The sequence below is a fragment of the Mixophyes fleayi genome, chromosome 3, assembly GCF_038048845.1.
Source record: "Mixophyes fleayi isolate aMixFle1 chromosome 3, aMixFle1.hap1, whole genome shotgun sequence".
Taxonomy (NCBI): domain Eukaryota; kingdom Metazoa; phylum Chordata; class Amphibia; order Anura; family Limnodynastidae; genus Mixophyes; species Mixophyes fleayi.
In genome coordinates, this window is record NC_134404.1 from 220,353,654 (window position 1) to 220,366,284 (window position 12,631).

Here is a 12,631-nt window from a genome sequence, read left to right on the forward strand (position 1 = left end):
CCCTTCTGTGTCCATCTGTGAAATGGAGCTAGATCGTCGTGGAGGGCGGTACTTATAAAATCCAAAACTCGCAAGATCCGAGGTCCGACGACGTAACAATGACGTTTTGCATCGTTTCAATTCCGCAAAAGTGCGAAAGTACCGAGCCGACTCGGATCTGCTAAGCTCGGGTGTGTTCGGTTCTCGGGGAACCGAGCCTGAGCATCTCTAGTTTTTAGTCATTTTGCCAGATTAACCCTTACAGGGGGTAAAAGTATTATGCTCTGATTTCTGCAACTCGCGATATTCATTGAGATTGACAGCTAAATTTAAAACTTAATCATTTCTGAGTAGAAAAGATAGGGAGGGATCTGATGTTGAGCTAACAACCATGCAATCAAGAGCCTGCTATAATTTGTCCTTTCTAGCTGTGAAATCCTCATGTGCTCAGAGAGCAATACAGAAGCTGGCCAGCAGGGGTCTCACCTATATTTAAGTACCAAAGACCCAGCTGATGTGAGCAAATGGCATGGTCTCTGCGGAGGTTCCCAAACAAAATACTAGTATTAGTAAGGAGGAGGGTTTTACAAATGTTGTAATGTGAGAACCTGTTAATTAAAAAATAAGAAGAAACATATTACAAATCTCAACCATGATTCGTGGTTAAAAACTTAGATTGCAATTAACAGAGTTTAGCTCAGGTTCCTGTTCTTATCAATGTATTATTGCTTCGGTATTAAGAATTGAAAGTTTTGTCTCTGATGACACAATTTTATTAAAGTCATCTGATATCTTCTTTGCAAAAGATCTGTAAAAATTGGAAGATTCTGCTTTTAAAGGTTAACTCCATTTTTATGAATAAAACTTCTAATTTAATTGTCATGATGTCATTTGTTTGCTTAGGAAGTATCCACCTACCCGAGCTTTACATGTATTGATTGTTACCTGTAACTGCCTGTGCACTTTTACAGCTTCGGACTGGTTATCATGGACAACCAGTTTCTCTCTTATCTGGCACATATGGTTCCTGTCCATGTCAACCTGCTTAAAGTCATCTGATGCAAACTGCTAGAGAGAATGGTGTGTGTGGTGCTGGAAGTTCTTTTTGCCAACTTACAAAAAATACATCTTAGAATTCCAAAGCCTTGAGGGCCGAGCATGGCAGGATCCGTACCTATGTGGGTAGCCAAACAGGATAAATGCAGGAGTTTGGCCCCAAATCCAATAAACCAGATCAAATAGGGGCATCTTAGTAACGAGGATCACAAAGACAGGCAGATAATAAGTCTTCTGCTGGACAGCTTTATGGCCATGCCCAAAAACTGATCTGATTGGATAATTTTTGGCATAGAAGTTATTTTGAGGTTACACATGCAGTTATATCAGGACAATTTGCCAATATCAGCAGTGATTTCACTGCTTGTGTGGGCTTGAACTACCAGATTATATTAATTTATTTAGAAAAAAAAGTTTGAATAACCTTGTAAACATAGGAGTAAACTCTGTCTGGAGTTAAGAAAGTGTTTCTGTCATGTGATTTCAGACAAATTTAAAATGGCTTTATTTACTTTATTTTTCTAGATCAACACTGCATGTGATACAGAGGGACTCACTGAAATAGAGCAATACAAAACACGAGTTATGTCACAAGAGTCTATTTGGAGACCGTGAGGCTGAGTCATTAAGGAAAGTAAAGCAAAAAAAAGGAGTAACTTTGCACCTTGGCAAAACCATGTTGCATTGGAAGGGGAGGTAAATTTAAAATGTGATGGCAGATTTATAGTTGTTCTAGGGAATGTCCTAGATCAACTTTAAATTTCAGTGTACAAATAAAGCTATCAAGTATTTTTGTGCTACATGAAAAAACAGCCAGTATTTAACTTATGTGCAAAATAATAATCTAATTTGCACCCCTCTCAAACATGGTTTTGTCCAGGAGAAAACGTATTCCTTTTTTTGCCTTACTTTCCTTACTGATTCAGGCCCAGTGTGTCTATCAAACTGGTAGTGCACATTGATTGGCACAGGAAAAAATCAGAATGATAACATTTTGTGCAAAGTCATGGCAAGGTGGGATAGCTTTTTTTGTAGAGAGCCACAAGACAAAGAAAACAGAAACACATAGATTTGTTGGCAGAAATAAGTATTTTTTCAAGAATTTCAAAGAAGGTCCTTGCTCCATCTAGGTGCAGATATGCTGGAAATATGGCACTGTGTGCATAAATATGAACATGTGTTTATAAGGATGATCATCTGTCTACCTATCTCATTTTTATCTAGCTACATACATATCATATTTGTCTATCTCATATTTATCAATCTCATATCTATCTAGCTATACAGATGTTATTAGGTCGGTTTTTCAGGTGATAACCGCATTTTTAGGCAACACTTTCTATTAAAAAAGGATAGCAGCAGATATTGGAGATATCTGTCTTTGTACGCAAAAGCACTCCCCATAGTTTCTATAGGGACTGCTATTTTGTATGATTTACCAAGTTCCGAAGAAATTGTTTCTGCTGCCTAACGTCATATGAAGATGGCGTTAGCCATTGAAGCCTATGGGGAGAGCATTATAGCAGAAGGATCTTTGGAGCTTACCTGCTCTCCCCTCCGGTTACCTTAGGTCACGCATGCGCAAAGCCACCTTTGCGATAGTAACCAGAGTTATAATGTAAGTAAAGTCATCGCCAGGACTGCCTCCTATTGAACGCACTGTCCCTCCAAGATTTTTTTTCAAATGGGCCCGAAAAATCACCTGTCTTTGTTAATTAACGGGACGCAGCCCTGTTAATTAATAAATATGCCCCTATATCTATACATTTCATATCTATCTCATATTTATCTCTATCTCATATCTATCTTATATTTGTATATCTCAGATCTATCTATATCCAGGGTCGGACTGGCCTGCCGGGGAGCCCCGACCCTGATGGCACCCCTCTTCGTTGGTGGGGGGAGCGGGTACCTTAAAAAAAATGTAAAAAGAAAAATACTCACGTGATCGCTGCGCCAGCACCTCTCCTCACTGGATGTCAGGCATGACATCATCACGCCCAACGTTCAGTGAGGAGCGGCGCAGAGAGGAGTTGGCAAGAAGACAGAAGACAGGAAGAGAAGAAAAGAGAAGAAAGAAGTTGATAGAAAAGGTAAGTGAAGGAACGGAAGCTAGGGGGAACAAAGACAGCATGGCAGACTGTGAAGGGGGAGCAAAGGCAGCATGGCAGAGGAAGAAGGGGGACAAAGGCGGTATGGCAGAGTGTGAAGGGGGGCAAAGGCAGCATGACATACTGGAAAGAGGGTCAAAGGCAGCATGGCAGAGGAAGAAGGGGGACAAAGGCAGCATGGCAGAGTGTGAAGGGGGGCAAAGGCAGCATGGCAGAGTGCGAAGGGGGGCAAAAGCAGCATGGCACAGTGTGTTAAAGGGGGGCAAAAGCAGCATGGCAGAGTGTGAAGGGGGGCAAAAGCAGCATGGCAGAATGTGAAGGGGTGCAAAAGCAGCATGACAGAGTGTGAACGGGGCAAAGGCAGCATGGCAGAGTGCAAAGGGGCAAAAGTAGCATGGCACAGTGTGTTAAAGGGGGGCAAAAGCAGCATGGCAGAGCAGAGTGTGAAGGGGGCAAAAGCAGCATGGCAGAATGTGAAGTAGGGCAAAAGCAGCATGGCAGTGTGAAGGGGGCAAAGGCAGCATGGCAGAGTGTGAAGGGGGAAAAAGCAGCATGGCAGAGTGTGAAGGGGTGCAAATGCAGCATGGCAGAGTGTGAAGAGAGGCAAAGGCAGTATGGCAGAGTGTGAAGGGGGGCAAAAGTAGCATGGCATAGTGTAATAAAGGGGGGCAAAAGCAGCATGGCACAGTGTGATAAAGGGCGGCCAGGAGAAGGGGGGAGCGAAAGTAGCACGGAGGGCTCAGTGTGATCATAAGGAGGCACAGCATGGTGATGAAGGGGCACAGTAATGTGTGTGATGGCAAAGAGGGCTTGTGGCAATGTAATGTGTGTGCGATAGGTGGTGACTAACTAATGGGTGCTATTTTATTTGTGGAGTGATGGTGGGGCAATTTAATTTTATAGTGGGGACTATTAATTTAAGATGGGGTGGTTTGGGCGCTATTAATTGAATGCGGGGCTGAGTTAGAGGAGCATGAGGTCTATTTATTAAATGTGAATATGAATTATTTAATGGCAGTGACAGTTGCAGGACAAAGGTATATTTATTAGAGATGGGCGGGTCCGGTTCTCCGAGAACCGAACCCACCCGAACTTTGGGTATCCGAGTACCGAGCTGAGCAGCTCGGTACTCTCCCGCCCATTCCGAATCCAAATCGAGGCCGAACGTCATTGTGACGTCGTCGGATCTCGGGGCTCGGTTCTCGCGATACTTCAACTTTATAAATACACGCCTCCACAGCAATCCATCGCCATTTGAAAGAGGGAGAGAGCAGGGTGTAGTCATAGGCTAATTAGAGCAGGGACAGAGAATACAATATTGTTCTTGCAATTGCTCTAACCAAAATCGCTAGTGCAGAGAGGAGGATAGAGGTTTATTATTTTTTCTTCATATTTGGCACTCCCCAGCGCTTTTGGGGTGTCCCCCATAATTGTGCATAAATATTTCTGGCTGTCAAAATTCATATCTGTCAGCAGTATCTACTAAATAATTTTTAGCACTCCTCAGTGCTTTTGGGGTGTCCTCCCTAATTGTGCATTAATATTTCTGGCTGTCAAAAGTCATATCTGTCAGCAGTATCTACTAAATAATTTTTAGCACTCCTCAGTGCTTTTGGGGTGTCCTCCCTAATTGTGCATTAATATTTCTGGCTGTCAAAAGTCATATCTGTCAGCAGTATCTACTAAATAATTTTTAGCACTCCTCAGTGCTTTTGGGGTGTCCTCCCTAATTGTGCATTAATATTTCTGGCTGTCAAAAGTCATATCTGTCAGCAGTATCTACTAAATAATTTTAAGCACTCCTCAGTGCTTTTGGGGTGTCCTCCCTTATTGTGCATTAATATTTCTGGCTGTCAAAAGTCATATCTGTCAGCAGTATCTACTAAATAATTTTTAGCACTCCTCAGTGCTTTTGGGGTGTCCTCCCTAATTGTGCATTAATATTTCTGGCTGTCAAAAGTCATAACTGTCAGCAGTATCTACTAAATAATTTTTAGCACTCCTCAGTGCTTTTGGGGTGTCCTCCCTAATTGTGCATTAATATTTCTGGCTGTCAAAAGTCATAACTGTCAGCAGTATCTACTAAATAATTTTTAGCACTCCTTAGTGCTTTTGGGGTGTCCTCCTTAATTGTGCATTAATATTTCTGGCTGTCAAAAGTCATATCTGTCAGCAGTATCTACTAAATAATTTTTAGCACTCCTCAGTGCTTTTGGGGTGTCCTCCCTAATTGTGCATTAATATTTCTGGCTGTCAAAAGTCATATCTGTCAGCAGTATCTACTAAATAATTTTTAGCACTCCTCAGTGCTTTTGGGGTGTCCTCCCTAATTGTGCATTAATATTTCTGGCTGTCAAAAGTCATATCTGTCAGCAGTATCTACTAAATAATTTTTAGCACTCCTCAGTGCTTTTGGGGTGTCCTCCCTAATTGTGCATTAATATTTCTGGCTGTCAAAAGTCATAACTGTCAGCAGTATCTACTAAATAATTTTTAGCACTCCTCAGTGCTTTTGGGGTGTCCTCCCTAATTGTGCATTAATATTTCTGGCTGTCAAAAGTCATAACTGTCAGCAGTATCTACTAAATAATTTTTAGCACTCCTTAGTGCTTTTGGGGTGTCCTCCTTAATTGTGCATTAATATTTCTGGCTGTCAAAAGTCATATCTGTCAGCAGTATCTACTAAATAATTTTTAGCACTCCTCAGTGCTTTTGGGGTGTCCTCCCTAATTGTGCATTAATATTTCTGGCTGTCAAAAGTCATATCTGTCAGCAGTATCTACTAAATAATTTTTAGCACTCCTCAGTGCTTTTGGGGTGTCCTCCCTAATTGTGCATTAATATTTCTGGCTGTCAAAAGTCATATCTGTCAGCAGTATCTACTAAATAATTTTTAGCACTCCCCAGTGGTTTGCGCTCAGAATGGATTCAAAGCAGTCCACATATGATCTGAATGAGCAACCAGGTTCTGTCACCAGTCCTGATGTTAGTGTTCCCAGTACGTCATCTGGCCAAGGCGATGTCAAACAACAGAGTGTTTTCAAATTAGTGCAAAAAACAAAAACCCAAAAAAATTTTACTATATTGAAGCGAAAAAGAAGTGTAACTGAGCAAAAGTTAAGTGACGATAAAAAAAAAATTGCAAGCATGCCATTCTACACACGCAGTGGCAAAGAGAGAATGAGGCCTTCACCTTTGGCTATTAGTGGCAGATCCCAAAAAGTTACCCAGCCTACAATTGGTGCACAACTACTGTTACGCGTCAAAGCCGAGCTGCAAGATAACAGTGAGGCATTACAGGAGAATATTTGCTCTGATTCACAAATGACAACAATCCCTGTGAAGAGTCCATCCAACAGTGGGATGTCTAATCGTGAGCATTCTGCTGATGTGTGCCTTAATAGCCCGAGTGTAGCCGGTGATACCCAAATTGAGGATGCCACTTTGGAATTAGAAGAGGATGAGGGGGAGATTTGTGTAGGCGATGAGGGCGCTAATGATGATGTTGATGATTATGATGCAGACAGATACCAAATTGCCTTTCTCAATTTCTATTTATATTCTAGATTATATAACGGCTGAATAGTTTTCTATTTTACTCCTAGTGGAGAGAGGATCTGATGCAGACAGATACCAAACTGCCTTTGTCCATTTCAATTTATATTGTACAGTATATAACGGCTGAATTTATTAGTATTTTATACAAGTGGAGGGGGGCCTAGAGAGACAGAAACCAAACTGGCTTTCTCCATGTCAATTAATATTGTACAGTCTATAACGGCTGGATTTTTTTGTATTTTATACAAGTGGAGGGGGGCCTAGAGAGACAGAAACCAAACTGTCTTTCTCCATGTCAATTAATATTGTACAGTCTATAATGGCTGAATTTTTTAGTATTTTATACAAGTGGAGGGGGGCCTAGAGAGACAGAAACCAAACTGGCTTTCTCCATGTCAATTAATATTGTACAGTCTATAATGGCTGAATTTTTTGGTATTTTATACAAGTGGAGGGGGGCCTTGAGAGACAGAAACCAAACTGGCTTTTTCCATTTCTTTACATATTTAACTATAAGTGTAGGGTGTAATATACATTCAAAGACGATGGCTGCATTGCCAATATGCATAGATGGAGAGGAAGACAATCTGTTTTGTGTGTAGAATAGGCCTACCAACGAAGAATTAAACTGTTTTTTTGGATGATTTATTACCTCAACAATTAGATTACTTGTCTCTAAAACAGTTGGAGCACTAAATTGGGTTAATTTAGGCCCAAAAACATGGATTTTCCAAAAAAATAGCAAAACAAAACCAAACAAAACCAAACAAAACCAAAACCAAAACACGCAATGGCAGTTTTGCAAAACCAAAACCAAAACACGACGGTAATCCAGATCCAAAACCGAATCCAAAACCAAAACACGGGGGTCAGTGACCATCTCTAATATTTATTATGGAGGGAGGGAAATAGGTTTATTTATTAAATGGGAATACTATTGCTTTAATGTTGGGGCTGGAGGAAGGCCTAAGTATTAATCGTGGGTCCTATTGATTTAATGCCAGGGCTGGTTGGAATTTCCTAAATGTACCCATTTTTTTACCAAATACGGCCTCCAACATTCCAGGAGCCAGACAAGCCACAACTAAAGAAACCAGCGGGCCACAGGTGGTGAAAGTGACAAGAACAGGTAGAAGAGAGTAGGACAATATGTCAAATGTTCTGATTCTAGTGGGGAAAGACGATTTTTGGTGACTGTTCTGTCCAATCTAAGGGGCAGGTCAAGACTGTGTACTCTTTATATACACACTGCATTCTTTATATACTACACCGGCGGTTCCCAAACTGTGCGCCGCGGCTCCCAGGGGTGCCGCGGCGCTGTCACTGAATATCGACGTCAGTGACAGCTGCTGCGGGAGAGAGGAGGCTGCTGGGTCCCGGAGCCCAGCGGATTGGTAAGTTTCTGTGCTCTTTCTTTTTTTTCTATGGCTGGCGCGCCGCAGAGGAGTGAGAGGGAGCGTGACAGTGGGGCAGAGGAGAGGCAGAGGAGGGTGACAGCGGGGCACAATGGGACAGAGGAGTGTAATAGGGGCAGAGGAGGGTGACAGCAGGGCACAACGGGACAGAGGAGTGTAACAGGGGCAGAGGAGGGTGACAGCGGGGCACAACGGGGCAGAGGAGTGTAACAGGGGCAGAGGAGGGTGACAGCGGGGCACAACGGGGCAGAGGAGTGTAACAGGGGCAGAGAAGGGTGACAGCTGGGGCACAACGGGGCAGAGGAGTGTAACAGGGGCAGAGGAGGGTGACAGCGGGGCACAACAGGGCAGAGGAGTGTAACAGGGGCAGAAGAGTGTAACAGGGGCAGAGGAGGGTGACAGCTGGGGCACAACGGGGCAGAGGAGTGTAACAGGGGCAGAGGAGTGTAACAGGGGCAGAGGAGGCTGACAGTGGGCAGAGGAGGGTGACAGAGGGCAGAGGAGGGGGACAGCGTGAGAGAGGGCAGAGGAGGGGGGACATTGTGAGAGAGGGCAGAGGAGGGGGGACATTGTGAGAGAGGGCAGAGGAGGGGGACATCATGAGAGAGGGCAGAGGAGGGGGGACATCATGAGAGAGGGCAGAGGAGGGGGGACATCGTGAGAGAGGGCAGAGGAGGGGGACAGCGTGACAGAGGGCAGAGGGAACAGTGTGAGAGAGGGCAGTGTGTCTGGATGCAGAGGGGGCAGTGTGTCTGGATGCAGAGGGGACAGAGTGCCTGAGGGCAGAGTGTCTGGATGCAGAGGGGGCATTTTTGCATACAACTAAATAAGTATTCCTGTCCTGACCTAAATACTTATTACAATTTTTTGACCCAACTACTTCTAAAACAGGACTGCTCAATAATTATTTTGGAGGGGTGCCTTGAAAAAATTTGGAGACTCTAAGGGTGCCGTGAACTGCAAAAGTTTGGGAACCACTGTACTACACCATGGACCTAGCTGTCCTTCGTGGGCTGACCACTCCCCCTCTTGTGTCTGGTCTCACCTCTGTGATAGGTGGCCACACCCCCTCTGGTGGGCTTCTAGTGTTGCAGTCACCCTGCAGTCACCCGGTGGGCCCTTCATGCCCCAGTCCGACACTGTCTATATTTAATAAACAATGTTTGTATGTTTCCTTTCCTACCATTCAGTACATTACAACAATCTATTTGGAGTAACCAGAAGTACATTACATTTAAAATAACCTTATAAACCTTGCATGGGCCACTCCAAAGAAATCAATCATGGCATCCTAATGTATTTCATCAATAATCTCCATATGGCTCTGATTTTGCTCTTAGGACTACCGATCAGTATTGCAGTGATAAGGGACATTTCGGATAACAAACGTGGTGCATGTCGCTTATTGATACATATGACGCATCTGTTGCTGACACTGCCGCTGTCACGGCTGTGAGTTTGCTTTGTAAACAGTTCAGGGATTTACAGGTGTCTGCTGAGTTCTTTCTGTGTTCCCTGGGACTGTCTGTGAGCACTTCCCCTCCCCTCCCCTGGAGTGTGCAGACTATACACACAGGGGTGGAGAAGGAGGAGGAGGAGGGATTCACAAAGACTCTTTTCCTGTTTCATTTGAAACACAAGGCACTGCTTCACCGGCTGGGCTGCCAAGTTTCCCCCCACTGCTGCTGCTGCTCTCTTCTTAGCAGATTGTGAAAGTTTAATCGCTGGAGATGCGCTGACTTCACTTCTCTACCTCCCTGCATGCAACATGCAGCTGTCAGGACAGACACTATCTGTAGCATTTGTATGATTAGAGGGGAGATCATCGGGACTTCCAGGACATCGACTGGTGGATGGAGTGATCTCAGTTGTTGGAGTTTGGATCTTTTATAATAAGGAGCTTCTCTACTAAGTAGAATGAACACGGGAAGCATTGTTTCTCTTGGTCAGGATCTGGGAGTCTGGTTTTAAATCTGTACCCGTCAGTTTACCACTGGCTCTCCTTATTTAATATAAGAGGGCACTCCACAAGTATGTGCCAGGAATACAAATGTTCACTTAGAAGTTAACCATAGGCAATGGCTGACCCACTGAGGGTACTGTGAGGTTCTAGTGAGGAAACAACATTGATGTGTATGCCACAGCTCAACAATACACATACCCTGGATTTACTCTGCGAGGATCTGAACGCTGGCTGTGTATTGTCAAGTTACTCGATCTAACCCTGGGAGTATAAGATTACTTGGATACACCCTGGATCATTCAGAATACATTTTAAACTAACCGGTGTTCTGCAGCTGGTGCAATGCCTTTCCATCTGAGGATAGTGGAGCCCACCCATGTGTGTAGAGTGGGTGCCAATGATGGACAAGCACCCAGAGATGTCTCGGCTTTGGTTATCACCTCTCTGCAAGAAGTTAGTGTTCATTCTATGCTGCGCATCATCCACCAGCTGTCTGATCTTTCAAGACATGCTGAGGACATCTTCACCAGCATCCATGGGCAAGCGGTTACCCTGGGTGAACGCAGCGTCCGCCTGCAGCGCCGCCTGGCATCACTTCACCACACTGTCTCCAACCTGGACCACAGGAAGGTACCAGTCCGTAAGTGCAGTTATCCTATTTACATCCAGATTAATATCCTTCTTTGTCAGTGGGTTTTGAAACTTCTCTTCAGTTTTAATCACCACCTGTTCTGATGAATGGTCGTGTTCTTGCCATGCTATTAGCAAACTAGCTTCTCAGTAGACATTTACTAGTTCTAGATATTGTGCCTAAGCATCAGAGCTTCTCACAAGTCATCAAATCAGCTCATAATTATTTCTGTGTAGAGACCAAGGAGTATATTTACTAAACTGTGGGTTTGAAAAAGTGGAGATGTTGCCTATAGCAACCAATCAGATTCTAGCTGTCATTTTGTAGAATGTACTAAATAAATGTTAACTAGAATATGATTGGTTGCCATAGGCAACATTTCCACTTTTTCAAACCGCAGTTTAGTAAATATACCCCCAAGAGAAAGTTGTCGTTCATACATTAAATTAGTGATCTTTTTTATTTTGAACAATAATAGTATTCTATAATATATAAACTAGTTTGAGCGCTAGTAAAATGTGTGTGCAATATCATTTCTATGAAAATCATGTGATTTTAAATGATAACTTATAAGATCATTTTATGAGACTATATCATGCCAGACATATCCCTGTCAACAGTGTCAGTCATTTTATAATTTGTATATTTGTATTTGTACAGAATTTCCTCAGTGCACCTTGTCCATCCTTGAACACACACCCATAAACAGGCATTGCCAGAGAGAGCACACCCAGTTATACAGCATTAAAATTAGCAGTTCTGTCAATCAAAAATGCTCATCTGGGTTTATGTAATCACCAATTCCGTAAATTGCACATATAGATTAGGGATGAGCGCGCTCGGATTTCTGAAATCCGAGCCCACCCGAACGTTGCGGATCCGAGTCGGATCCGAGACAGATCCGGGTATTGGCGCCAAATTCAAAAGTGAAACTGAGGCTCTGACTCATAATCCCGTTGTCGGATCTCGCGATACTCGGATCCTATAAATTCCCCGCTAGTCGCCGCCATCTTCACTCGGGCATTGATCAGGGTAGAGGGAGGGTGTGTTAGGTGGTCCTCTGTGCTGTTTAGTTCTGTGCTGTTTAGTTCTGTGCTGTTTAGTTCTGTGCTGTTTAGTGCTGTGCTGTTTAGTGCTGTGCTGTGCTGTGCTGTGCTGTGTTCTGCAGTATCAGTCCAGTGGTGCTGTGTGCTGTGCTCTGTCCTTCTGAGGTCAGTGGTGCTGCTGGGTCCTGTGCTGTGTCCTGTTCAGTCCAGTGGTGCTGTGTCCTGTGCTCTGTGCTTCTAAGGGCATAGTTATTTCCCCAATATTCCCCTGTGTTTAAAAAAATAAAAAAAAGTTTTTTTTATAAAATACCAAAAACTACTTTAATATTTTTTAATTACCACAAAATTTTCACAACCAATCCTGCAGTATAAGCCCATTGGTACTGCAATATTACCAAGTTCACACATTCAGCAGTAAAAGTCCAGTGGTACTGCAATATTACAAAGTTTACACATTCTGCAGTATCAGTCCAGTGGTGCTGTGTCCTGTGCTCTGTCCTGCTGAGTTCCGTAGTGCTGCTGGGTCCTGTGCCGTGTCCTGTTCAGTCCAGTGGTGCTGTGTCCTGTGCTCTGTGCTTCTAAGGGCATAGTTATTTCCCCATTATTCCCAAGTTTGTAAAAAATAAAAAAAAAGTAAAAAAAAATAAAAAAATTAAAAAAAAAAAAAAATATATAATAATTATAACCAAATTTGCAAAACCAATCCAGCATTATAAGTCCATTGGTACTGCAATATTACCAAGTTCACACATTCAGCAGTAAAAGTCCAGTGGTACTGCAATATTACAAAGTTTACACATTCTGCAGTATCAGTCCAGTGGTGCTGTGTCCTGTGCTCTGTCCTGCTGAGTTCCGTAGTGCTGCTGGGTCCT

The 12,631-nt window shown here is 43.3% G+C and overlaps 1 protein-coding gene across 2 annotated transcripts in view; it reads left to right on the forward strand.

Annotated features, from left to right (window-relative positions):
* The first annotated feature begins 9,744 nt into the window (after positions 1–9,744).
* Positions 9,745–12,631, forward strand: part of NHSL1 (NHS like 1) — a 214,364-nt gene continuing 211,477 nt past the window's right edge. For both annotated transcript variants that reach the window (XM_075203126.1, XM_075203129.1), the window contains exon 1: positions 9,745–10,722. In XM_075203126.1, the coding sequence (XP_075059227.1) occupies positions 10,425–10,722 (298 nt within the window). In that variant the 5' untranslated portion in view covers positions 9,745–10,424. The remainder of the gene's footprint in view (positions 10,723–12,631) is intronic.